At 40.8% G+C, this 23,832-nt stretch overlaps 1 protein-coding gene and 1 long non-coding RNA gene across 3 annotated transcripts in view; one reads left to right on the top strand and one right to left on the bottom strand.

Moving 5' to 3' along the window:
• LOC130033117 (uncharacterized) overlaps positions 1–23,832 on the top strand; it is a 90,090-nt gene that overhangs the window by 52,454 nt on the left and 13,804 nt on the right. The gene's annotated exons all lie outside the window — the stretch shown is intronic.
• Positions 2,763–23,832, bottom strand: part of UBE3A (ubiquitin protein ligase E3A) — a 72,350-nt gene continuing 51,280 nt past the window's right edge. For both annotated transcript variants that reach the window (XM_056124831.1, XM_056124832.1), the window contains 7 exons: positions 20,548–20,692; positions 16,750–16,955; positions 16,101–16,265; positions 14,727–14,882; positions 14,559–14,632; positions 8,756–8,899; positions 2,763–7,710 (listed from right to left, as the gene is read on the bottom strand). In XM_056124831.1, coding sequence (XP_055980806.1) covers positions 7,590–7,710; positions 8,756–8,899; positions 14,559–14,632; positions 14,727–14,882; positions 16,101–16,265; positions 16,750–16,955; positions 20,548–20,692 — 1,011 coding nt within the window. In that variant the 3' untranslated portion in view covers positions 2,763–7,589. The remainder of the gene's footprint in view (positions 7,711–8,755; positions 8,900–14,558; positions 14,633–14,726; positions 14,883–16,100; positions 16,266–16,749; positions 16,956–20,547; positions 20,693–23,832) is intronic.

Raw genomic sequence — 23,832 nt, 5'->3', positions numbered from 1 at the left:
TGAGTAGTCCAAGTCCTTTCCACTGTTTGGTTTACTAAATGCAAAGGTGTGTGTGTGTGTGTGTGTGTGTGTGTGTTTTCAGTGAACAGAGCACCCCCACACCGCCAGCCCCCACCTGCCAATGTGTGTGTGTGCGTGCGCGCATTTGTATGTAGACAGTGTACAGAGCACCCCCGCTCCGCCAGCCCTCACTTGCCCAGCCTTACTCTGTACTTTTCCAAGAGATGCAATCTCGCCACGTGTATTTCCTGGTCCCCTTCAATGTGCCGGCAAAGCACAGGCTCTGAGCATTGGTCCATCCTAGAAACATCAGCATGCCAGTGTTAGCTGGAAAGAGAACGTTGACGCAGGACTTGAGAACCCTGAAGAGAGGGGCATGGGTAGTCAGTGTCCTTCCCTTTCTCTCCAGCTGGCTTTGGCCCATCTTAGAAAAGGGGCTAGAGGCAAGGATCACCTTCCTCAGCGGGGGCAATAAGCCACGGAACTTTCGAGGAGAGGGCAGGCTATGGGGTTTCTTTTATGGCCTGTACCCTGCAAGGATGTTCAGAGACTCTCTGACCTTGCTGGTAGCATCCAGCCTCCTCACAGCGGCCGGAAACAAGGAAAGCTGTGAGGGGAGATTTTCAAGACTCAGGCTCCAGCAGCCCCACATGGGCCAGAGGAAATATTCACCTCTGCTCATGTGCTGCAGTTCGGACAGCACACTGGGAAGTTAGGGACCACAGCGGGGTGCCCCCAAAGCCTATTCTGATTTGAAACATGTTTCATTCTCTTAAGACAATGAGACACTCCCAACTCACTCTCTGGGCAATTTTACCCTGATATCAAAACCAAGATAGAGAAGTTAGGCCAGAAACAAAAAACGAAGCAGTATTTCCTGTGAACATAATGTGAACATTCCCGTAAATGTACCAGCAAACCAAAGCATATGAAAAGGCTTGTGTGCCCAGGATGAGGATTCTAGGAATCAAAGCAAGGCTCGATGTGTACATTCAAATCTGTCAGTGTAATACGCCCTCTTCACAGACCAGGGAATAAGAATGGGAATATCTTAATAGACGCAGGAGCAGACTCTAAAACCCTTTCCAACAAACACACTACCCAATGAAGAAATGAATGGAACTCCCTCCAGCAGAAGAGCACCTCAGGTTCCCAGAGCTCACAGCACAAAGACAAACACTGGCTCCTAAAAAATTAGGAACAAGATGTTTTTTCTCAGTATTATACTTGCCGTCCTAAATCAGAGGGGGAAAAGGGAAAAGGAAATCCAGAGTAGAATGAAAACTATTCACAAGGTGACCGTGTGTGTGTGTGTGTGTGTGTGTGTGTGTGTGTGTGTGTGTGTGTATAATCAGAGATTTTTAAAAAAGAAACTGAAGTTCAGAAAAGCTAGCATAAGACCTATATTTCAAGGGCTAGAGCGCTAGTACAGCTGGGAGGGTGTTTGCCTTGCACGAGGCCGATCCGAGTTCGATTTCCAGTAACCCATATGGTCCCCTGTGCATCGCTGGGTGTGACACCCCCCCCAAAAGACCAATATTTCAAAACTGCATTTCCACAACAATCTAAAAAGGATATTTAGAAATTTATAATAGCACCATAAGGGATAAACAATTTATCAAAGTAATCAAGGCTTAAAAACTGACACCATCAATGAAAAAAAATTAGACGATCTAAATAAAATGGACATTTTATACCTATCTGCTAGAAATCTCTGTACTAAAATAGCAGTAGCCCCCAAGTTAATCTGCAGTTTCAACTTAAAATTTCTAGCAGCTTGGTTAGCAAAAATTTCCAACATGTCCCTAAATTCAAATGGATCAGCTGAAAGAGATCCAGAACAGCCAGAGAAATCTTTAAGATAAATATCCCAAATTCCTAACTATACAGCTAATAATAAAGCTACACAAGGAGTGGTACTGCATAGGACATAAATCAAAGGAATAAAATCTAAAACCCAGAATGAAGCTTGAGGGTATGGGACAGACAGTCCAGGGGTCAGTGGGGGTGCCTGCAGTGCACCTAGCACCACGTGGCCCCCACCATCATTGTGGGGTGTACCCTGGAGTACCACTGGGTGGCCTTGGGAATCTGCTGCACGCCAGGGCCTAAGCAGTACATCCTTGCACTGTCCCAGTTGGCAGAGTCACATGGGAGGCCAAAAAAACCTGAGAAGTAGCATCAGATTCCTACAATGATTTAAAAGATGAACTAAAACTGCAAGACACCTTATGAATTTTCACGGCTGAAACTAGGCAACGTTTAACAAGCACCCAAAGCATAACAAACAACAGGCAGTTGACTTGTGTGTGTTGAGGGGCACCATCGAGACACTGGGAAACTAGGGAGAAAAAGGGAGGGAAATACTTGCAGATTTGTCTACGGGACGAGTATTCAGAATTTAAAAAGTCAGCTCTAAATAGAAAACAACTCAGTTTAAATGAAATGGGAGCAGGATGGGAAAGAAAGCCCGACTGAGGCAAAGATGGACAAATGCGAGTCTGGGCTGTTCTGCTACCGTCACTTAGGGAAGCTGAAACCGAGATCAGGAGGTGTGATGTCACTCCCACTGGAACCCCCTATTCAGTGTTCCCGAGCTGTATAGAAACAGGAGCCCCCAGAGCTAGTGGGATTCCTCGACCACTTCTGAAAATGGTATGACGGTTCCTTCAGAGGACTAGGCATGGTACCCACAACCCCACTCTATGTATGACCCGAGAAATGAAGACTTACACACCCACATAGAAACGGGTACACACATGTTCAGAGTAGTAGTATTTATAAGTCGAAAAGCAGAAATAACACAAATATCCATCAAATGAACAAAAAAATATATCAATACAATATTATTCAACTATAAAAAGAAATTTAAGTACTCATACATGCTACAACATGGATGCACCTTGAAAACACTGTTCCGAGTTGAAAAAAAAGCCAGACACAAAAGGCCAAATATTGTACGATTCCATTGATACGAAATGTCCCAGACAGGCAGATCTATAGACAGAGAGTAGGCTAGTGGCCACCAGGGGCTGAGGTGGACAGGGAAGGGGCAGCAGAGGGGCAGAACAGAATCACTCCACATGAAATGGGTCCTTTTTTTGTACTTTTTTTCTTCAGTGATGAACATGGTCTGGAATTACCTAATAGTGATGACGGAACGATTTTGTGAACACACTAAAAAGCCACTGATTGTAATTTCTGAGAAAAATCATGTCTGAAATTTAGCTGACAAGTGAGAGAAGCCTCCTTCCTCCATCTGAGGTGGATGAAGGTCAGAGTGCTCAGGAGCAGCTCAGCATTGGTGCACGTTGAGGCCCCAACTCCGCCATTCAGGGCATCTGTCTCGACCTCAGTAAATCAGGGTGGGTTAGGCAGGACCAGGACTGAACCTCAGACCTGCAACTCTGAAGGCTATTTATTAAGCCTTCCCTACGCCCACCCCAGTCACTGCTGTGGGCTGAGCACGAGCCCACCCGTTTCTGTGTTTCCTGGACACTGGAGGTTGGCTGAATTCGAGAATCCCAATCGGAGGGTCAACTTGTAGCGATGGTTTGAAGTTCTGGCAGAGCAGGCATTCAGCACAAGTGCTTTGCTTAGTGCTTGCCAGAAGGAGCAGCTGCCAACAGCGGGACAGTGTGTGCTGCGGAGACAATGGCCATACGGGGAATCCTGTTGCCAGAGCACATCTGGTGGACAGAGCTGGGGAATACAAAAATCTTGCTCTCAACAGTAAGGGCGCTGTCCTTTTGGTCCTGCCCCTTCCTACTCTAGCTTCCCACAGCTGAACTGACGCCTCCTCAAGGAACAAGTCCTGGTCACTAAAGGCTCAAAATACTTAATAACAAGAAGCTTGGGGAGGGGCAGAGGAGGGAGACGCAAGGAGTCAGGCTATCTTTAATGAAAAACAAAAGCAAAACACCAAAACAGGACACTTCATAGAACCAGCTCATCCACGCCAGGCTGTTTCCAGGTATCCAGAGTGGTGACTGACTAGCTGAGCCTTGAAGGTCAGAAGGATAAAAAGTGAACAATCTTCATATTAGTAGTGTTTGCTCACATTCCTCGGAGTGGGGATAGGGGACCCCAGGACTCCTGCCCGTCAAACAGGAACCGTGTGTGCCGCCATGTCTGTGTGGGTTGAGGTCAGAGGCACTTGGGGAGTTGAGGAATCTTTAACGGTTAAGGTGCTTTGAAAAACTGGGTTTTCAGGGGAACTTGAGGAACAGGAAGTAACTGAGCACAGGTGAAAACACAGGGTGGGCTGCAAGTTGTGAGAAGGGGAAACTGGAAAACGATTTGGATGCCAGACTCGGGAAATTCATTCAAATGGGAACACTAGTGGTGGGGAGGGGAATTTTGTAAATCTGTAAAAAGTTTTGTTTTGGCATGATATAAAAAGATCTCAAGGAGAGAGGTGAGGAAGCAAGTAAGGATTGGTAGGGGGCAAAAGGAAGAGTAATTTTCAGGAGAAAAAAAAAAAACACCGATAAATGGAGGATTTAGGGATCTTGATAACTGGCCCTGGTTGAAGTTGATGATTTCAAGCAAACAAGCAAAAAAGGCAGGGATGCTAACTGAGGTAAAAGAAAAGAGATCCTGGGAACAGAATCTTCAGAAAATTCTTGAGGATACTCAACAAAGCTCTGCTGAAACCCCAGCAGAGCGTCTCAGGGCCACAGAGATAGACACTGCCACGCTGTAGCTCTATGCCCCTTGTAGTTAAGTATCCATGCCACGGAGGTAATCAGGAAAAAAACACTAGCAAGTTCCACCTGAGGCCTCATTTCCAAGTTTCTGGTTGACATTTACCTCTCAAAATAGGTATATAGCCCAAAGTACAACCGGGGAGTTTGTGGCTGTATTTGTGTACTTGGCAGGGGGGTGGGGGGACGCGGGCGGCATGCCCAGCAGCGCTCAGGGATCACTCCTGGGGTCTCTGGGGAATGAATCAGGTCTGCTTGCTGTGTGCTAGGCAAGCGCCCTTCCTGCTGTGCTATTACTTTGGCCCCTGTAATTGGATTTGATCACAAATTAACTGAGGCCAGGTATAGCAGCATTATACAATGTTAAGAAATCCAACTATTGGCCAGGTGCCAATAAAGTTTGGCTACAAGCTGCCTCTATGTTTTGAACATTATATAACTGATTTTAAAAAGGTGTATTTTATTTAGAACGCAAATTATGTCAGCTTATGGATCTTTTTATACCCCCCTTCCAAGGTTTCTGGAAACTGTGAGCAGATTCACAGAAAACAAATGTAGCTCGGCAAAAAGAAAGTAATTTATGAAGGACATTTAAAACAGAAGGAATAGTCATTACAGTATAAAAATTCTACTGTTTTCATCTTTCTTAACATATTATTCAATGACATTCTTTAAAGTAGTAGTGAAAGGTGATAAAAGGAGTGGTAAAAATCCAGTACAATTAATCATCAAACAAATGAGAGCAACTAGTCCGGCACAGTCAAGGACTTTTTCTTCTAAATTATTTTTTTAGGGGTAGGTTTATTTTCAACTGTTGAAAATCTATTTGATGTGAATTCTACATTTCATAAACTATATTCCATTACCATTCAAAAACTTTCATACAGATATTATGAGAATTGTAGAAATTCAATACTGTAGTGATAATAAAACTTGAGAACTGAAGAGCATAAATTTCTTCACGAATTTATTATATAAAATGCCCCCAGAATATTTGATTTCTCCTCTTCTCACTTCCATTATACATAAGCACACAAATGAGAGGCCTTCAGGGTGATGAGAGTAGCATGAGGCCCTCTTGAACTCAGGTGATGTACACAGACCTTACAGTATTCTAAAGGCTTGCCCAGAAAAAACACCATGTTACCTCATCACAATATGGAAAGCATTGTCATCTTTTCTCTCTAAATGATGGTGAAAATGCCACTGTTTTATTAGCATTATGGTACAGAACACTTCTATATCAATTACTAAAAGAATTAAAATGATCCTGAAAGACATCCTTTTTCCCTCCAATGATTTGAAAGCTGCGTTTTTCTTGCCAATTTCAAACAGACCGTCAGGCTGATCTGTCAGTTAAAACGATCATCAAGGCACAAGCTCAGCATATCAGCTATCGCTTGTAGTGAAAGGATATATCAATATGTCTCTCCTTAGTTAAAAATACATAATCCTTTTATTTTATATTGCAATAAAAGAAAGGAACATCACAGACACAGAAGGCTACCAGGGGGAAACTACTCACTTCTGAATGTCCAGGGAGTCATTTAGAACTATTGGTACTTTGCCACAGTACACCAAAGGAATATTTAACACTCACTTTTTTTTTTTCAAAGGAAAATGTAATCTTTGGGAATATACGATGTGAATAGGTATTCAGAGGAACAGTTCCGTTCATTTCCAGGTCTCTTGTCACTACTGTATGATTCAGCACGACAAGGCACAGTACTCACATCCTTTCCGTTATGTTCAAACACTGATCATGTGCCTTGATAAAATGGCGAATCAGACAGGTGATGGCGACACGAAGGGAAAACTTTGGATTGTCTATTAAAATGCAGGTAATAAGTCATGGATTCAAATTTATTTTAAGTGCACTTTCACATGCTTCGTGTTCATAAGAAACAACAAACTTCCTGACTTTCTTGCGACAGGCTTGACTACCATTTCATTTGGCCAAATGCACTTTTCCCCAGTAAACTTAAAACAACAACAATAACAACAACAACAGCAACAGTAACAACAAAAACAAACAAACAAAAATAATTCCCTGTCCTTTCAAATGCTAAGAAAGAGGGTTGGCTACTCAGACAGTTCATTGCAGGACACATGAGGACGACATACCGTGGCATGAGTTTTTTTTTTTTTTTTAAATTTGTTGTGCTGTTACTAAAGTCAGGTTCTGAGGGCTGCAGTGAAACATTCCAAGTTCTCCCTTCCATCTTTATTGATTCTCAAGATTTTGCACAGAAAACTCTTTGGGGGCTAGAACAGCAGCAAAAGCATCACACTGTTTCTCAAGACTTCAAGTTTCAAAGCAAATTGTTTAAAAAAAAAAAGTTCCTGATTAGAATTAGATGATACAGGGGGGAAAAAAAACACCCCAACAAATAACCCCCCCAAACCCTAACACACCAAAACCAAAAAAATATAAAACCTAGCACATACTTGAAGATTATGTTGTCTACAAATGGTGGCAATATTTTTTCTTGGGAGAGTAGTTTTGTTGGTAAATATTTTTTAAATAATCAGAAAGGCTCAACCTCAAGCAGTAATAAACACAAAGCAAAAGTGATTTAACCCTTAAAATAAATATTCAGCAAAAACTCTCTGTACATACAACGAGTGAAAGAACAACACTTTCACGCAAAAAAAAAGAAAAAAGAAAAAAAAAGTATCTGTTCATACAAGTAGCTGAAATCTGCTGTTCCAGCCCACAGATCCCCAATCAAGAAGGGCGGCCCGGACACGAGTGTCCGCTCCAGCCCACTATCTCACAGCCTTCTGGAACGGGAGACTATCACCATCAATTTATCCCTCTTGTTACATTTATTAAAAATTTTAATTTCTCTTCTTTTTTGTTGGTTTTCTTTTTTTGCTATTTTACAGCATGCCAAATCCTTTGGCATAAGTGATGGCCTTCAACAATCTCTCTTTAAGTTTTTCTTTGCTTGAATATTCCGGAAGTAAAAGGACATTAAAGCAAGTATGAGATGTAGGTAACCTAAAAGGGGGGGAAAAAAGAAAATTAAGTTCTGGGACACATGTTCCAGCACAAGAAGCCACTTTAGACAGTGTATTTGAGATGGTGCAGCCTGAATACTAAATGCAAATTACAGTACATCTACCAAATATCAGGTTATCTGTATTTCGTAAGTCACTGTCACCCTGTTGTTCACTGATTTGCTCAAGCGGGCCCAGTAATGTCTCCATTGTGACAGTTTATTAGGAAGCTTGGGCAGGAATGCAATAAATGTACATTGATACCATTATATTAATATAGGGTATTAAAAAGATGCTCATACATTTAAATCATTTAAATAGACCAGTCCAGTCCCTACTTGCCCCAATAGTGCTCCAGTGTTTCTCAATATGGCCCCAAGTAGGTCCCTGAGATATTCGATGGGCGGAGAGTGAAAATGGTGTAAGTGGAGGACCATGGCATGAGTCTAGGGGACCAGCCAGGATGGGGTAAACCACATTTAGGTCAAAGGGAGGCTATAATCAGAGAATTTGTGAAAACACTAATGACTCTAAAATTAGGAATTCAAAGTTAATCTAATACTGAACAGGTATATCTCCTGAACCTCTCTGAATTCAACTGTGATTATAGAGCAAAGTTTCCAACCAAAACATCACTGTATAAGAAAAAGTCACAAAATTCTAAACCAAGCGAGTCTTATAGTCATTTTTAAAAATAAAATTAGTATTGGAACTACTTCCTCAGAAAATAACAAGATAGGGGGCCAGAGTAACAGTACAGCAGGTAGTGAGGGTGCATGCCTTGCATACAGCCGACTGGGTTCAATCCCTGGCACCCCATAATGTTCTGTCCCACCCCCGCCCCCACCAGGAGTGATCCCTAAGAGTAGTCAGGAGTCAGCCCCAAGTAAGTCAGTAAAACCCAAAAGGTTGCTGGCTTCCCAAACAAAACCAAACAGGATATTCTCTTAAAAACTGTTTCAAAAAATGACTTTGAGCTTTTTTGATAAAAGGGAAAGTGTGCAGAAGGGACTGGACAGCTCACACAGTCACAATGTCACCCTTACCTTTCTGTGTCTGGGCCATTTTTGGCTATGATCATCTTTAATTTCCCCAGTCCGCCCACAGGTGCTCTGTCTGTGCCTGTTGTAAACTGCAAGAAGAGTCTTTTCTGCTCATCTGTAAATGAATGAACGATTTCCCAGAACTCCCTATCAAGAAAAGATTGAATAGTTTAGTTTAGCATTCTTTACAACAAATACTAATAAAAGCTTATTATACTATATATATATATATATATAGAGAGAGAGAGAGAGAGAGAGAGAGAGAGAGAGAGAAGTAGAAATTGTTAACAACTCTATAGTTATTCCTGATGATTTAGGATCTAGGAATCCCATTTATACAAACGTATCCTTAGGAAATGTTTTTTTTTTGTTTTGTTTTTGCTTTTTGGGTCACACCTGGTGGTGTTCAGGGGTCATTTCTGGCTCTGTACTCAGAAATTACTCCTGGCAGTGCTCAGGAGACCATATGGGGTGTTGGGGATTGAAGCTGGGTCAGCTGCATTGCAAGGCAAAAACCCCTCCCCACCCCCTCTACAGTATTATTGCTCCATTCCCAGGAAATGGTCTGTAGAATGTAAAAGATTCTAGCACATTATTAAGCCAACCATGATATAATCCCAATACACAGTTGAGTGACAAATGAACCCAAATTCCATGAATCGTATGTAAAGAAAAACTGTGAAAGTCACTGCTCGCATGTGGCTGCAGTGATGGGGCCCAGATTCAAGTCCCAGGCATGGCATGTTGAGCCCCATTCTGAGCACTGCCAGGGGTGGGGGATTATAATAGAATAACTAATAGAATAACTATTAGTTATTCTAATAGTTATTCTAATAGTTATTATAGGACTTTATAGTCCTATAATAGTTCTATTAGTTATTCTATTAGTTATTCTATTATTCTATTAGAATAACTATTAGTTATTCTAATAGTTATTTTAGGACTTTATAGTCCTAAAATTCACGTGTAAAAGCATGTTCTAAAAATGACTATGTTCACTAGTTACATTCGGGGCATCTGGCCACACAAGCCCAGTTGGAACAGAAGTGCTGCCCTGCCACGGGGAATGGAGCAAACAGTGCATTTTTTCTGCGGAAGGTCTTTGAGGCCCTCAGCCCTGAGGAAGAAGACCAGAGGTGGCCTTTCGGACAGATCCTGCAACCACAGGAGGTGGGCAGGTAGGTGGGCTAGCAAGTCGCCCTGATCAGATTGGATGCTTCTGACTCAGTTTCCATTGCTTTAACTTAAAACAATTCCCTTCCTATGTGTTATGCTCTACACTAAAATGTTGAATTACACGACCAGAGTGCACTCTGGCATGTGTGGTCCCAGGTTTAAACCATGGCACAGTAGTAAAACTAAAGGAAAAGAAAATAGTTAGCATCACAATCTTAAGTGGTGGAAAAAACCCAATAAGCAAAGCCAGGAAATATATTTTCAAAGAAAAAGAAAATGAGTTTTCAAACTTTTCAGTTAAGGTTCCTACTCCTCTAATATAGTCTAAGAATGAAGAAAATGCTAAGACGACTAAAACACAAAATGCTCTTGAATACAAGACACCCACCCTCATTCATGATGGGGAAAAACAAAGTAAAACCACAGTGAAATAACATTTCTCCACTGGCAGCAGGAAGACACCTGAGTTTAACGACCCCAGGGTTGGGCAGTTCAAGAAAACAATCTGCAGGCTGTTGGTGCAACGCCCGGGCCACTGACTGAGGAGACGCTTCTACTCAAAGGACAGCTGTGCCTGCCTGCAGCAAAGACTCCCATGCTCTGCTCGCCATAACTTCACCGTGGCACTGATACAGCAAAAATAATCCCAGCTGACACAGATGACAGCACATTTTAAAGGCCTCCATTCACAAGTATTTTTGAGGAACAAAACCACCCAAAAACCAAACTCAACATCACGTAGTCAAGAATCAATGCAGGCGCCACTGAGCTGATCTAGAAGCCTACTTCTTCACAAGAACTAAGTGTTGAAAGTAGGTAAAGGGATATACAATGTATCATTTCAGCATCTGTACTGCAAACCATATGAGAGTGAGCGACCAAGAGAGCTAGAGCCAGGTCTGCCACAGGCGCAGGCAGTGCAAGCAGGGAGGGAAACGAGGGACACTGGTGCTGAGAAATTACATTGGGGGAGGGACAGGTGCTCGAACACTGTATGACCCAATAATGAACAGCTTCATAAAAATGATTAAATAGATAAATAAATAAAAGGCCCGCTTCGTCACCAGCACCTCTTGGGCACAAAGAAATGGTGGAGGCCACCTCTCGGCCTGAATAGTCCCGCACCCCAAGGCTCAGCACTAGGTCATTTTCCTGGTTGGCCCTGCAGGGCTAAACACTGCTTGGAGGCACCTATTTCCCCCCACTCCCCGGAAAAAAGTTCAAGAGACAGTGCAAAATCTTTAGTCATACCAAGAACCAGAAAAATCACAAAGTGAAGAAAAGAAGATCCACTGCCATCAACATTAGAATAAAAAGATACTGTAATTGTCTTGATAATTTTAAGGCAGTTATCATTAAGATGGTTCAACCAACAATCACAAACAAGTTCTATTGTTTCACAACTGAAATCTCAGCATAGAAAAAGTTACAGTAAGAACAAGCTAAAAGGAACCACAGGACTGCAAAGAAACAACAGTAGGTGAGCTCAAAGGAGATGCCAGAAGATCTGAAGTAAAAACAGAAAGTCAGGGTGCAAACGAAAGGAACACCTTAAGTACATGTAAAAGAACAAATGATGATTCCATACTGTGTCATAGTGATCCAGAAAGAAGAGGTGAATGGGGCCAAAAAGATTTTGACAGGTAAAACTTGCCATATTTGGGCAAGATGAGAAGCCCCCAGTTCTAGGCGCTGAGCAAAAAGCTCATCACAAAATTCATCCTCAGGAGTAAAGAGGAAAACGATGACATAGGGACAGCCACTACACAGTGTATTTTATCCACTGGCCTTGGAAGAGTGATGACACACAGCGATACAAGGTGGAATCTTGAAACCACAGGGAAAATGGAAACAGAAGAACCAGACTACTGGTAAGTCTTATAAATCAAGTTTTAATGACAGACAAAATAGTTGTTAGTACTTAAGACAATTATACTTAATAAAGGAGAAAGAAGCCTAAACAGAGAGTTTCTACATTTCAATGACAAGATGACAAGTAGGCAACAACAAGAACAAAAGCAATAAAATAGCTAACTTAAGACCTAAAATATCAGTAATTATCATAAATACAAATGTTTCAAATATAGTGATCAACAGCAGAGATTGACAGAATAAAAAATGACTTAACTGAAAGACTTGTGGAGTGGGTGCAGCAGTGCAAGGCTGGGAATTGAACCGACAACCTCACACGTGCAATGCCTGTGATTTAACCACATTCCAGCCCCAGTTATATGACATAAACATTTCAAATTCACAGAATAGAAATCTATATGGGGGTGGGGAGGGAGGAGAGAATGTACCCAGCAACTGTTTTTTACAAACCAGAGGCAGGGGCCAAATGGGGGTCAGGGACATAGTATAGGAGGGAAGGCATGTGTCTTGTAAGTGGTCAACCCAGCTTCATTCCAGCATCCCATATGGTCCCCCACGCACCAAAGTGCAGAGCCATTGGTAAACCCTGAGCACTGCGGGTGTGGCCCCAAAACGAAAAAGAAAGAGATAGCACCGATGATAAGTGAGCATATGGCACTTAGCCAACCTGGGCTTCACCCCTGGCACCGCAAGCACCACCAGGAGTGATCCTTGAGCACAGAGCCAGGAGTAAGCCTTGAGTACTGCTAGGTGTGGTCCAGAAAAAAAAAAAAGCCCACAAACCACAAAAGCCTAGAAAGTTATATTTATATCAGATTCACAGCAAAAACAATTAGAAGGCATAACTTACAATGATAAAAGGTGAAATCCACTAAGAATACATATTGATTCTCAAGAGAAATGCAACAAAGGACAGTCTTGAAATACACAAAGTAAAATACAGAGAAATGTAAAAAAAAAAAATAATAAAAATAAAAACACAAAAAGAAGCACTATGTAAATATACCCGACTGATTTTTTTAGATGAAAAAGAAAAAGCACTAGTCTACACTAGAATAGACTAATATATTAGTACAGAGAATTTAGTACAGAGAAATTACTCCCAAATTCAACAGTAAAGACACTTAGACATTGCATTTGGTTCCAGAGAAATAAAAGTTGTATACTTACACACTGCTCTGGCACAGGTCAGGGCCGGGAGGGAGAATATAGAGGTCAGGTTTGGTCCCATGTGTCCAGCCCCAGCCCAGCCAGCACTGAGGCAGGGACTCCAAGCACTGACCTAGGTGTGGCCCAAAAAGCCCAAGCCACCTCCCACAGCCCCAAAAAAACCCAAAACTGCACGTTCGTAGATTTTTAATCAGAGCCCCAAACCAGGATAAAATAAATCACTGCTGAATCAACAGTATTCAGCAATAACAAGAACAAACTATAAGTGTAGACATTTGGGATCACAGAGGAGCCAGCTCCGTCCCTGGGCAGCGTGCCAGGAGTGGCCCCAGAAGGGCAGGAGACCAGGTCCTTAAAGGAACCTTATCACCGTGGGATGAGGGCAGCGGGCACTCTGAGCAAGAACTGGGTGTGGAGGTAGACTGATGTGCAGTACCATAGACCACAGTCCCTGCTTGAGAGGCTGGCTGGGGGGAGGAAGGAAAACTGGGAACAGTGGTGGGGGGAACAGGTGCCCAAGCACTTCCAGATATGACTGAGACCCCCCACTCCCCTACCTCAATCTTAAAAAAAAAAAAAAAATCTAGAGGATTTTCCTAAGAATCCAGGAGATGAAAGAAGCACATCCCAAAACATGACTTATAAAGTCCATTTATAAGATTGATAAAACATTGGAAAACTGAATGGAACCAATCACATCAATAGAAAGGATCAGTCTAAGATGATTAAAATATAGTCCTTGCTGCTCACCACGCCCTAACATGAAGAGTGAAGGGCGCTAAAGAAGAGAATCATGTATTCACATAGGATCTTCTCACATACATCAAACAGGAATCATGCTATTATAATAAAGCTAGATACAAGATAAACTTTTTCTCCACAAATAAAAGCACCAGAGTATCTTCTGCCATTCTCAGAGAAACATGCAGCTACAACAGTCTGCTCTGTGTGACAGTCTTGCAAGCACACTCTGAGCAACAGTGCATGTTCCCAGAGGTGCGGCCATCTCCAGCTCTCACTGAGTGTCTTCTCATACACCCCACCAGTGGACACCCAACATGCATCTTTTTACCAATCCCAACAGGGGAAGAGGAAGTTGGTTTCTTAGGAACAGACAGTGCGGTATAAAAAGCAGAATCCAGGAGGAAGCGATTGAGCTGGAAGCAGGTAAAACAAGAAATTTCTGGCTCTTTTTTTAAGAACTTGGGGCTCAGCTTTTTCAAGTATAAAACTAATATACAAACACACCTTTCCTGAGTATTCTTGTGTATCAGAACAGGAAAGAGTGTGACCTTTCACACAGAAGGCCTTCCACACTGAACAGGGAACAAGACAGCCAGAGTCGAAAAGGAGACAGAGTGTCGTAAGTGGCAGTTCTTGCACAAACATGCATTTCCAGCCACTCAGAATATCTGCTCAATTATATTCACGACATAAGAAAAGTAATGACATGCATAAAACACTCAGGATAAAAAAACAATACAAGCCAGTGATTATACTTTACAAAAGGAAACTGGTAGATAGAGAATTCATAAACTGGCTCCCGAGAGACAAAGAGTTAAAGGTCATAGGGTCAAACATCTCATACCTGATCAGAACAGAGTCCCTGGTGTAGCCACCATCATATTCTGTAGTTTCTTCTAGTGCTTGGAAATCTAAATTCTGCAAATTCAAGAAAATATGTCTCAACACTTTATATCACATATCGCACACAAAAAGAGGGTGTGTAATACTCTGGGACAACTGGCTCTCTTACCCGGCTTCCACAGATAAGCAATTCAATTTCTTCTGGTCTAAACAAGTACTTTAAAGGCGATTCATTGGTCACCATATGGAAACCTCTCCGAAAAGCCTTGAACTGTTTTTCCACTGACTTGTTGAGAATATAGTCAGAATAGAGATTAACAAATTCCTGCAGGAAGCAACCATAAAAACTTCTTATAACATGCTTACACAGTAAGACGAAAAGTCACTGTGCTACAAATGACTTTTTTTTTCTATTTTCCCTAAGGAAAAAACATTTAAGATTATTTAAAAGCTCAAACTTTATATATAAAAATACCTTCAACAACTTCACAGCTTTCAGACAGTCAATATCAAACTTGTAAAAGGTCATGCACAAAACCAGTCAATACAAATTCCAATTCTGATAGTACATTTTATTGCTAAGCAATACAAATTTTAAAAAAAATTGGGCTGGGGGGGATGGATAGTGGCTCTGCATCTGGCTGTGCTCAGGGCTCATTTCTGGCACTGCACTTAGGAATTACTCGGGCAGTACTCAGGTCCATACATGGTGCTGGGGATTGAACCCTGGTCGATTGCCTACCTGCTATACTATCTGGCTCAGCAATACAATGTTTTAAAAATGCACCTTTGGTGCACTGCTGAGGTTCTCCACTAGATGTGCTAATGCAGAGACAGTAAAGTAATAAATACACCTATTTATAAAAAAAGTACTTTTTTCTAACAGGAACCAAACTATTTTCAAGAGAATGCAAATGAATGGATCTTATTATGTTGTTTAAAAGTCTCATATTCTATTTCAAAATATTTGAGAAGCTGCCTAAACGTATACAGTTCAGCAAAAATGCTGGTGCTTGGCTATTGTACCAAAAATTTTATGAGAAAATCATCTAAATGTTTTATCGAGCATTTTAATATTTTATTTAGCTTTATTTACATAATAAGCTAAGTATTTTATTAAAATCTGCTGCACATATTTTGTACATTAAATGCATTTATCATTCAGTTGAAGGGCCGTCCTCAGGAAGTCCTGTCTCCCACTGCACCATCTAGTGTGAGCTACAGCCTCTCTCTGTGTTCCACACTAGTTACACGGAGTCACTGCCCACGCCAACACCCATTTCCTTCCATAAAAAGGGAAAGTACAGAGCCCTCTGGGCTCACACACCAGCTCAAACTGCAGCTCCTCCTACCTTCCTTCACAGTCCAATGAAACTGGGTGATTTGAGCTCTTGGGGTCTTCTACAGAAAGTATTTGAAATTTAAAATTTATAAGCATATATGCGCTAAAGTTCTGAGAGAGACAAAAACAACGACGACATACCATTCATTACCTCGCTAAAGTTCTGAGACAAAAACGACGACGACATATACCATTCATTACCTTCCTGTTTTCATTTGTGATTGGAATCTTATCGCCATTCTCCTTGAGATCATACATCATCGGATTACCAAACAGATCTGTCTGTGAGATCTGGAAAGTGATCATCATGTCCTCCTCCACGCTCCCTTCATACTCCAGTAGATCCTTTAGACTCTGATACAGAACCTGACAACCAGAAACAGGAGATTGAGGCTACCCCAAGAAGCACCAAAGACAGCAATAGCATTTTTAATCACTCTTCCTGGAAGAGACAAACCCTCTGTCAATTACAATCACAGCTCAAACTGTGTTTACAAGACAGAAACTGATGGACTGTGTGTCACTGGTGCTACACCTCTCTGCTGAAAACCCACACCACCAACCAGGGGGGCAGTTTTCACTGCTGAGGTAGGGGCTTGCAAACTCCAAGCCCCTACCCAGGGTCATCTCATAGCGTTTCATTAGAAGAAAAAATGTTTATGAACAGTTCTATGGATACCATCTTACAAAACCTTCCCACAGCTATTGAAGTGTTTGTACTGGAGACAACAAATTTACTAAATAGAGATTAATAGATTCCAAATGGAAGCTTTAAGTTTTTAAAATATCAATTAAGCTCTTATCTCTAAAATAGTATCCAAAAATTCAAAGAAAAATGGCTAAGACTTACAGGGTGCGAGTCTCCCAAGTCACGGAAAGTTCCTTTTTTCCCCATTAACTTTCTGTAGACAACCATGGGAAAATGTACATCCAAAATACAGTTATTGTAAATTGCCAGGCCCAACACTATGCCGATCAGAGTGAACTGCCCTTCAGTTTCAAAAGAAGATGGATTAAACCAAAAGAGTTTTGTGGCTTCATCATATGTGAACATACCTGCAGAAATAAAAAATACATTATTTTGCATGACAAGGAACACAAACTTTTTCTTAATAATGATGGCATTTGAAATAATTTTAAGAACCCAGGGAAATCATGTTAATGAACAATTTTGGTAACATTTTATAAGAAATTAAGAAAATACTCTTTTTCTTTTGAAAGGTTTTGGGGCCACACCCAGCAGTGCTCAGGGCTTACTGTTGGCATACAGAAGGACAAGGCGTGATGCCACGGATTAAATTCAGATCGACCACTAGCAAGGGGAGCACCTTACCCACCATACTCTCGAGGACTCTGAAAAATATTCTATTAACTCAAATTCTCTAATCTACTAATAAATTAAAAATTAGTTTACACCCACACTGTATACACAGAAAGGCTGAAAAATAAGTGCAAACACACTAACATACCTGTAAAAGCATTACATTTATAAAAACAAGTTAATCCACACATACTGTTTTTAAAAAAATGATTCTGTACTTTATTCATAATTTGTAAGAAAAAGTCTGCCTTTCCCTAAAACTGCACAATGCTCCCATAAAGTTCCTATACACAAAATCAGATAACAAGGAGATAAACTGAAATAACTTACTATGCTTAGATTATGAGCAAAATAAAATAATATCTATAGTTTTCTCTTTCATATTCACTATACAAACCCCTAATTTGGAAGCCAGTTTTAGTTTAATTTAAAATTACAAGGGCTGGAGAGATAGCGCAGTGGGTAGGGCATTTGCCTTGCACGCGGCCGACCCGGGTTCAACTCCCAGCATCCCATATGGTCACCTGAGCACTGCCAGGAGTAACTCCTGAGTGCAGAGCCAGGGTGTGACCCAAAAAGCAAAAAAAAAAAATCACAAATCTTTACAGCTGAAGTGACAGTACAATACTTGCATGCAGCCAACACGGGTTCAATGCCCTGAGCCTGAAATGAGTGAACCCCAAGTGCAGAGTTAGGAGTATGCCCTGAGCACTGCCAGGTGTGGCCCCAAATCCCAAAATAAATAAATACATGCATGCATACATAAAGAAAGAAATTAGGACTCTATTTTCTACCTAAATGAATAACCATTACTAAGACAGGATTATCTTCTTAGCCAAAGTAATAAAATATCTATGGATAAGTATTTAAGAAACAAGTTAAATATTTTAATTTAATTTACTTTTTTCTTAAAATGTTTGTGAAACAGGGAATTTAATAATTTGGTCTAGGGAAAAAGGAATTTCCAATATAATAAAGTAAAGTAAAGGCCCTCCCGTTGATCATCGATTTGCTCGAGCGGGCCCAGTAACATCTCCATCGGAGACTTTGTTGTTACTGTGTCTGGCATATCGAATACGTCACGGGTAGCTTGCCAGGCTCTGCCGTGTGGGCGAGATACTCTCGGTGGCTTGCCGGGCTCTCCGAGAGGGGCGGAGGATTAACACAAACGTACAAATCAGTTTAACTTTAAAGATGTTTCTTCACTTCTCATTCAGTTAAATACAAATTTAAAATGTCCCCTTAATCATTAAGACTTCTACTGCACATAGCATTCATGAAAGAGTAGTTTAAAATTTATCCAACTTGTACTTGAATTCAAATTTTAAATCTAAAAGCTTCATTTAATTGTAAATATAGCATTTAGCAGGGCCAAGAATTGTTCCCCAAAAAGTAGAACAAATTGATAAATTTGATGTAGTCGCACAAGTGCATGCCTGTGGTCTGAAGAGCAGCAAAACAGAAATTAATCAAACATCAATTACATAGGTCACTAGTCAGCTGTGTCAAAAATTTCAGTCCAATGAGAATACAACTGGGGGACATTTTTCAGGCTCCTGGAAGAAAAATGCCATAAAGTTTAGCTCTAAATTAATCCCTCCAATCAAGTGGAAGAGCCTAGTACTTCTGCAGTGGGACTGGGGGAATGGCAGAATTTAGGAAACAGCCTGGCAGTCAAGGTTCCCACCCCTGCATACTACAGAGGTGATCCTGGGGGCCCAGGGTCTTCCCCTGATGCTGTCCGGCCCAACTGTCTGAGAATCACCAAAGTGGCTCATGAACAATGCAGAGTTCTTCTGCCTGGGAGAACACCCCCTCCCCCCAAAGTATTTCTGCACATTATTCTAATTTATAGCTAATATTTATCATTTCTGAACAGATAATAGAACATTAGTTTAAAAAGCTAAGGAAATGTATAAATTTAATTTTCACTTCTAAAAGGGCATAGTTCTAAGTGTCTTAGTTTACTCTGAACAAATTACCTACGAAAGACAGTCCTAAGCAGATACAGGCTTAACTGTACTTGTGACAAGTGTCAAAGGTCTACTTCCATTTAATTACGATATATGTATCAGTAATTATGTAACAGATATGAAGAACGGTTAAGAGAACAGAAAAAACCATTCTATGAACACACAGAGAATTAAGCTCAATTCTCAAAGCTAAAAGAGAACTGATCTGTAATTATTCTACATCATCAAAATTCTATCACTCTATTTAAGAGGAATCTTGTGTCTAGCACGCTCTCAATTTGAAAATTAAAGCAAACCCTGGAGCCAAGTGATTATGTTTAATAAAGTCAGGTTCAAATCATTCAGGTAAAGCCCCTTCCTGCATTATTCTACCTAACCCACCACTGAGATTCAATCCCTTTAGCGCTTGACTGTCATCAGTCCTTCCAACTGTTCAGTGAAAAGTCTACTAGGAAATAGATATTACTAGATCAGGAATGTAAAAAGGGTCCTGGAGTTTACAAAGTTTGGAAAAACATGACATTAAGTCCCCCCAAATCCAGTAGCAAACACACCTTTTTTAAAAAAAATCACTTTGCTGTTAGTGTCTCCAGACTTTGATCATGAGATGCCTGAGGCATTCTTCACACTCTTGAGAATCCTTACTTCAGACATTCAGATTCTTACTTCAGAAACACCAAGAATATGATGATGCTTCTTGTTTTTTTCAGTCCTTGGTATGTTTGAGGGTCACACCTGGCTATGCTCAGGAGACCTATGTGGTGCTGGGGATCAAACCCAGGTCAGCCCAGTGTAAGACAAGCACCTTCCCCACTGTACTAGCTCTCCAGTCCTTAAGGAATGTTTTCAACTAAAACAAAGAAATCCTTCAACTGCCCTAATGTGCTAAAGGTTTTAATTTCATTTCCCTCGGAGATAACTTCCTATATTAAAATACTTAGCTATGTCGTCTAAATTTGAGTAAAATTTATTCAACTTGAATAAACGAGAAACTTGAATAAATGTGTCCAACAAATCAGTCCTCAAAACATACAAATTCAGGGCCTGGAGCAATAGCACAGTGGGTAGGGCGTTTGCCCTGCACGCGGCCAACCCGGGTTCAATTCCCAGCATCCCATATGGTCCCTTGGGCACGCCCAGGAATGATTCCTGAGTGCAGAGCCAGGAGTGACCCCTGAGCATCGCCAGGTGTGACCCAAAGGGGGGGAAAAAAACACATACAAATTCAGTCATATCATACTCCATCAAGAAATCTGCTATCACTCTTCATACTACAAATATTTACAAACCTGGTAAGCAAAGTTTTAGTTAAAAAAGACACAGCACACCATGATCACTTGGTTAAACTACTCACCGATATCCGGATTGAAGATTTCTTCCACAACCAGCTGAAAAAATTCTTTGGAAACTCCTCCCTCATCAACTCCTTGTTCTCCCTCAAATTCCACATACAGCTGCTTCTTCAGGTCTGCGGGGTTCTCCATGGCAATCATCTCTAGCTAGTAAACAAAAAGAGAAAAACAAATCACTGCCAGTTTAGAATAAAAGCAAAATTAAAAATAAGAATAAAATTAAGGAGTAGGGTTAGAAAGCAAACAAAAAGACATCTGTTTTAAACAGAGCAGGAGTCAGTGAAGGCCAAGATTCAGTCTTGCATTACATGGAAAATCAGGACAGACAATTGAAAAAGGATTACTTTTGCCCTGATGTAGACAGCAAAAAAAAAAAAAAAAAATGTGTGGCTCTGTTATTAACATGCAGCAGAAATCTAAGGTGACACAGGGAAAACAAAACAAACCTAGACAGCAAAATTCCTGTTACTCAAAAAGATTTTTAGCAAAACCAATGCAGTATATGTTTTATATCAGAATTTCTTGGGAATAATTCTGCTTATTTTTATCCCAAAAAAAACTTCATTGACTCTGGATGAATGAAGATGACTCTGGTCCCTTAGAAAAGTATCAGACCTTTTATATAATTCTAAACCTTTAATATTCAGTTTTTAAAATACAGGTGAGATATGTTTACTCAGATCCTCTAATAGTTACCAGACTCTACTTCCCAGCATTTCAACTACAAATCTTTAACAAAATACTTAATGCCTATAAATTAAAAACACTCTAAAATTAATCTCATAAAAGATAAAACGAAACCAGAGTCTATTGTGAAATAGTAGCCACAGGTTCATTGTTTAATGTTTCTGAAATTTACTAACAATATGCCCGATTAGTCATCAAGTTCTTATGCTAAAGTGACTTTACATACTCTTTAGCTCTTAAAAATAAATTGGTATTAAAATGTGGAATGTGTTCAGGTTACTGCAATTATTTCAGCTCAAATTTTTTAAAATAAGTGTGCTACAGTCCTACAGTAGAGTTACTCTAAATAACAAAATCAATTTGGACTCGGTCATCTATGTATAAAAATCTCATAAATTCGTAGGTAAGTCATTTGCCTTAGTGGACAATAACCAACGATAGAGGGGAAATAAGAATGCACTGCCCACAGCAATGCCCATGTACTGTTTTGAGAAACCTTTAAGAAAAAATGTACTGATACAAATTAGTATACTGGGTGCTATTCAAGTCTTACTCTTCTGGGGAATTGGTGGGGGGGGCGCGGTTGGCAGGAAGAGGAGGTTTGCAGTCAATAATGTTTTAAGGGCAAAATTAAAACGATCACCTGATTATTCAATTTCTGTATTCTATGATTCTGAGTGTAAGTTTAAATGTCTCTCCTTACACACAGGAATATGCAATATACTTACAAAGTAATCTTATGTCAATTTACACACACACACACACACACACACACACACACACACACACACACACACAGAGTACAGTGGGTGGGGTGTCTGCCTTACACGAGGCCAACAACCCAGATTCTATCCCCAGCATCCCATATGGTCGCCTGTGTACCACCAGGATTCCTGACCGCAGAGCCAAGAGTAAACACCTGAGCACCTCCAAGTGTAGCTCAAGATCAAAATGAAAACCCCCAAACATGAATTTATTTTTGAAATAAACTGCTGTGGATCAAGTCAGAATATCTCACTATCTCACACTAGTTCCTCCTGGCACTTAACTTTAAACCTTTACACAATGACCCCAGTACATACCACTCAGGGGCTACATCTGAGTGTGGTTTAATGAATAAATGGCAGTGAGTGTTAATCTTGACCAAGTGGCTCAATTAAGTCTCCATTTCTTCTACTACAAAGGTAAAAAGAGGGTATCTGGACTCCTCGTACTGGAGAGCAAGATTTAGGAAGAATGTGAGAGGGTGAGTGCTGGAGTACACTTTGTATGGGAATGGCCTGGGCTCCATTCCCGGCACCACCTGGTCCCCCAAACGCTCTGGAGTAACATATATCCCCCCACACACATCAAGCACTGAGCCAGAACCAGCCCCCAAGCAGGTGTGGCCCCAAACTCTGAACTGAACAGAAGTCGCAGACTTTGCAGTACAGGGCCTATGATTTGAAAATAACCCAAGGGAAAGAAATGATTGTATTTGGAAATAGTCTCCAGTCACAGACTATAGAGTATTCTTAAGGCTCGGGGCACCTTCTTAGCTTAAATGTGGTATCTAGTATGTCAGTTTCCCATACAGCCACTCCATACCAGCTGCTGGAGGAGGAAAACACAATATTTCTATATGCCTTCAAGACACAAAAACAAACCTGCCTGTACCCAAGTGAAATGTACTCCATGGATCAAAAGAAAAAAAATTTTTTTGAAATGAAACAATGGAGTCACATCACAGAGGCAGATTCCTCTGGAAGGATAGGGGTCTATGTGTGCAAGTACAGCTCAACACCCCAGGCTAACTCCTGCTCACTCTTAGGAAACCACTGCACACCCCATTTCTACCAACTCCAAGGTCACCATGTCCAAAGAACCTCTGCATTTTGGGACCTCTAACTGTACACATTTAACTTGCTCTATCTCTGCTTTTAGCGTCACCTGTAAAGTGGGCATGATGTGCTGTAATATGTAAGTCAGTGGCATGCAAAAGATTAGAAGAGTCCCTGCACAACAGTCTTCTACACAATGAGCTCCTGTGGCTGGCTCTATACTTCCGTACAGCTTAAAAATCTTGACTAAAACATTACAGGAAAAAAATAATCCACTGATGACAACACAGCGCACTTCTATGCTGGGTGCATTTTACATCTATCAGTTAACAGTCCCAACAATCTCACGCAATTAGCAATGCTGCAAACGACCAAAATTCACAGATGGAGACCCTGAGAAAAAGAACTTCGTAACTTAAAAGTCAGCCAGTGGTAGAACAGATTCTGACCCAGAAGGCTGCGTAACTGCGCTCAACTGCTGCTTCTTCTCTGGAAGTAGCGACGATCTCCTCGAAACTGTGAGTGCTTTACCTTCTACGTAAGCTTCTATTTTCCAATGTTTCCACAAAATAATACAAATTCCTTTTGATTCAGGTTTATACTGATGTAAATACACCAAAAAGAATGATTTGGGGAAAAAAAGGTGGAAACTGATTTGGTGGTAAAATTTCCCTTAATTTTAATCATTCTCATTTAATATACACCAGTGGTTCTATAAATTACTGTATCTACATAAGCAGTCTATCTTAAAGTTTTAATTGTGGTAACACATGTAGCAAT

The sequence above is a fragment of the Sorex fumeus genome, unplaced genomic scaffold, assembly GCF_029834395.1.
Source record: "Sorex fumeus unplaced genomic scaffold, SorFum_2.1 ptg000051l, whole genome shotgun sequence".
Taxonomy (NCBI): domain Eukaryota; kingdom Metazoa; phylum Chordata; class Mammalia; order Eulipotyphla; family Soricidae; genus Sorex; species Sorex fumeus.
The sequence above is the reverse complement of the archived record's forward strand: the minus strand, read 5'-3'. Positions and strand labels throughout refer to the sequence as shown.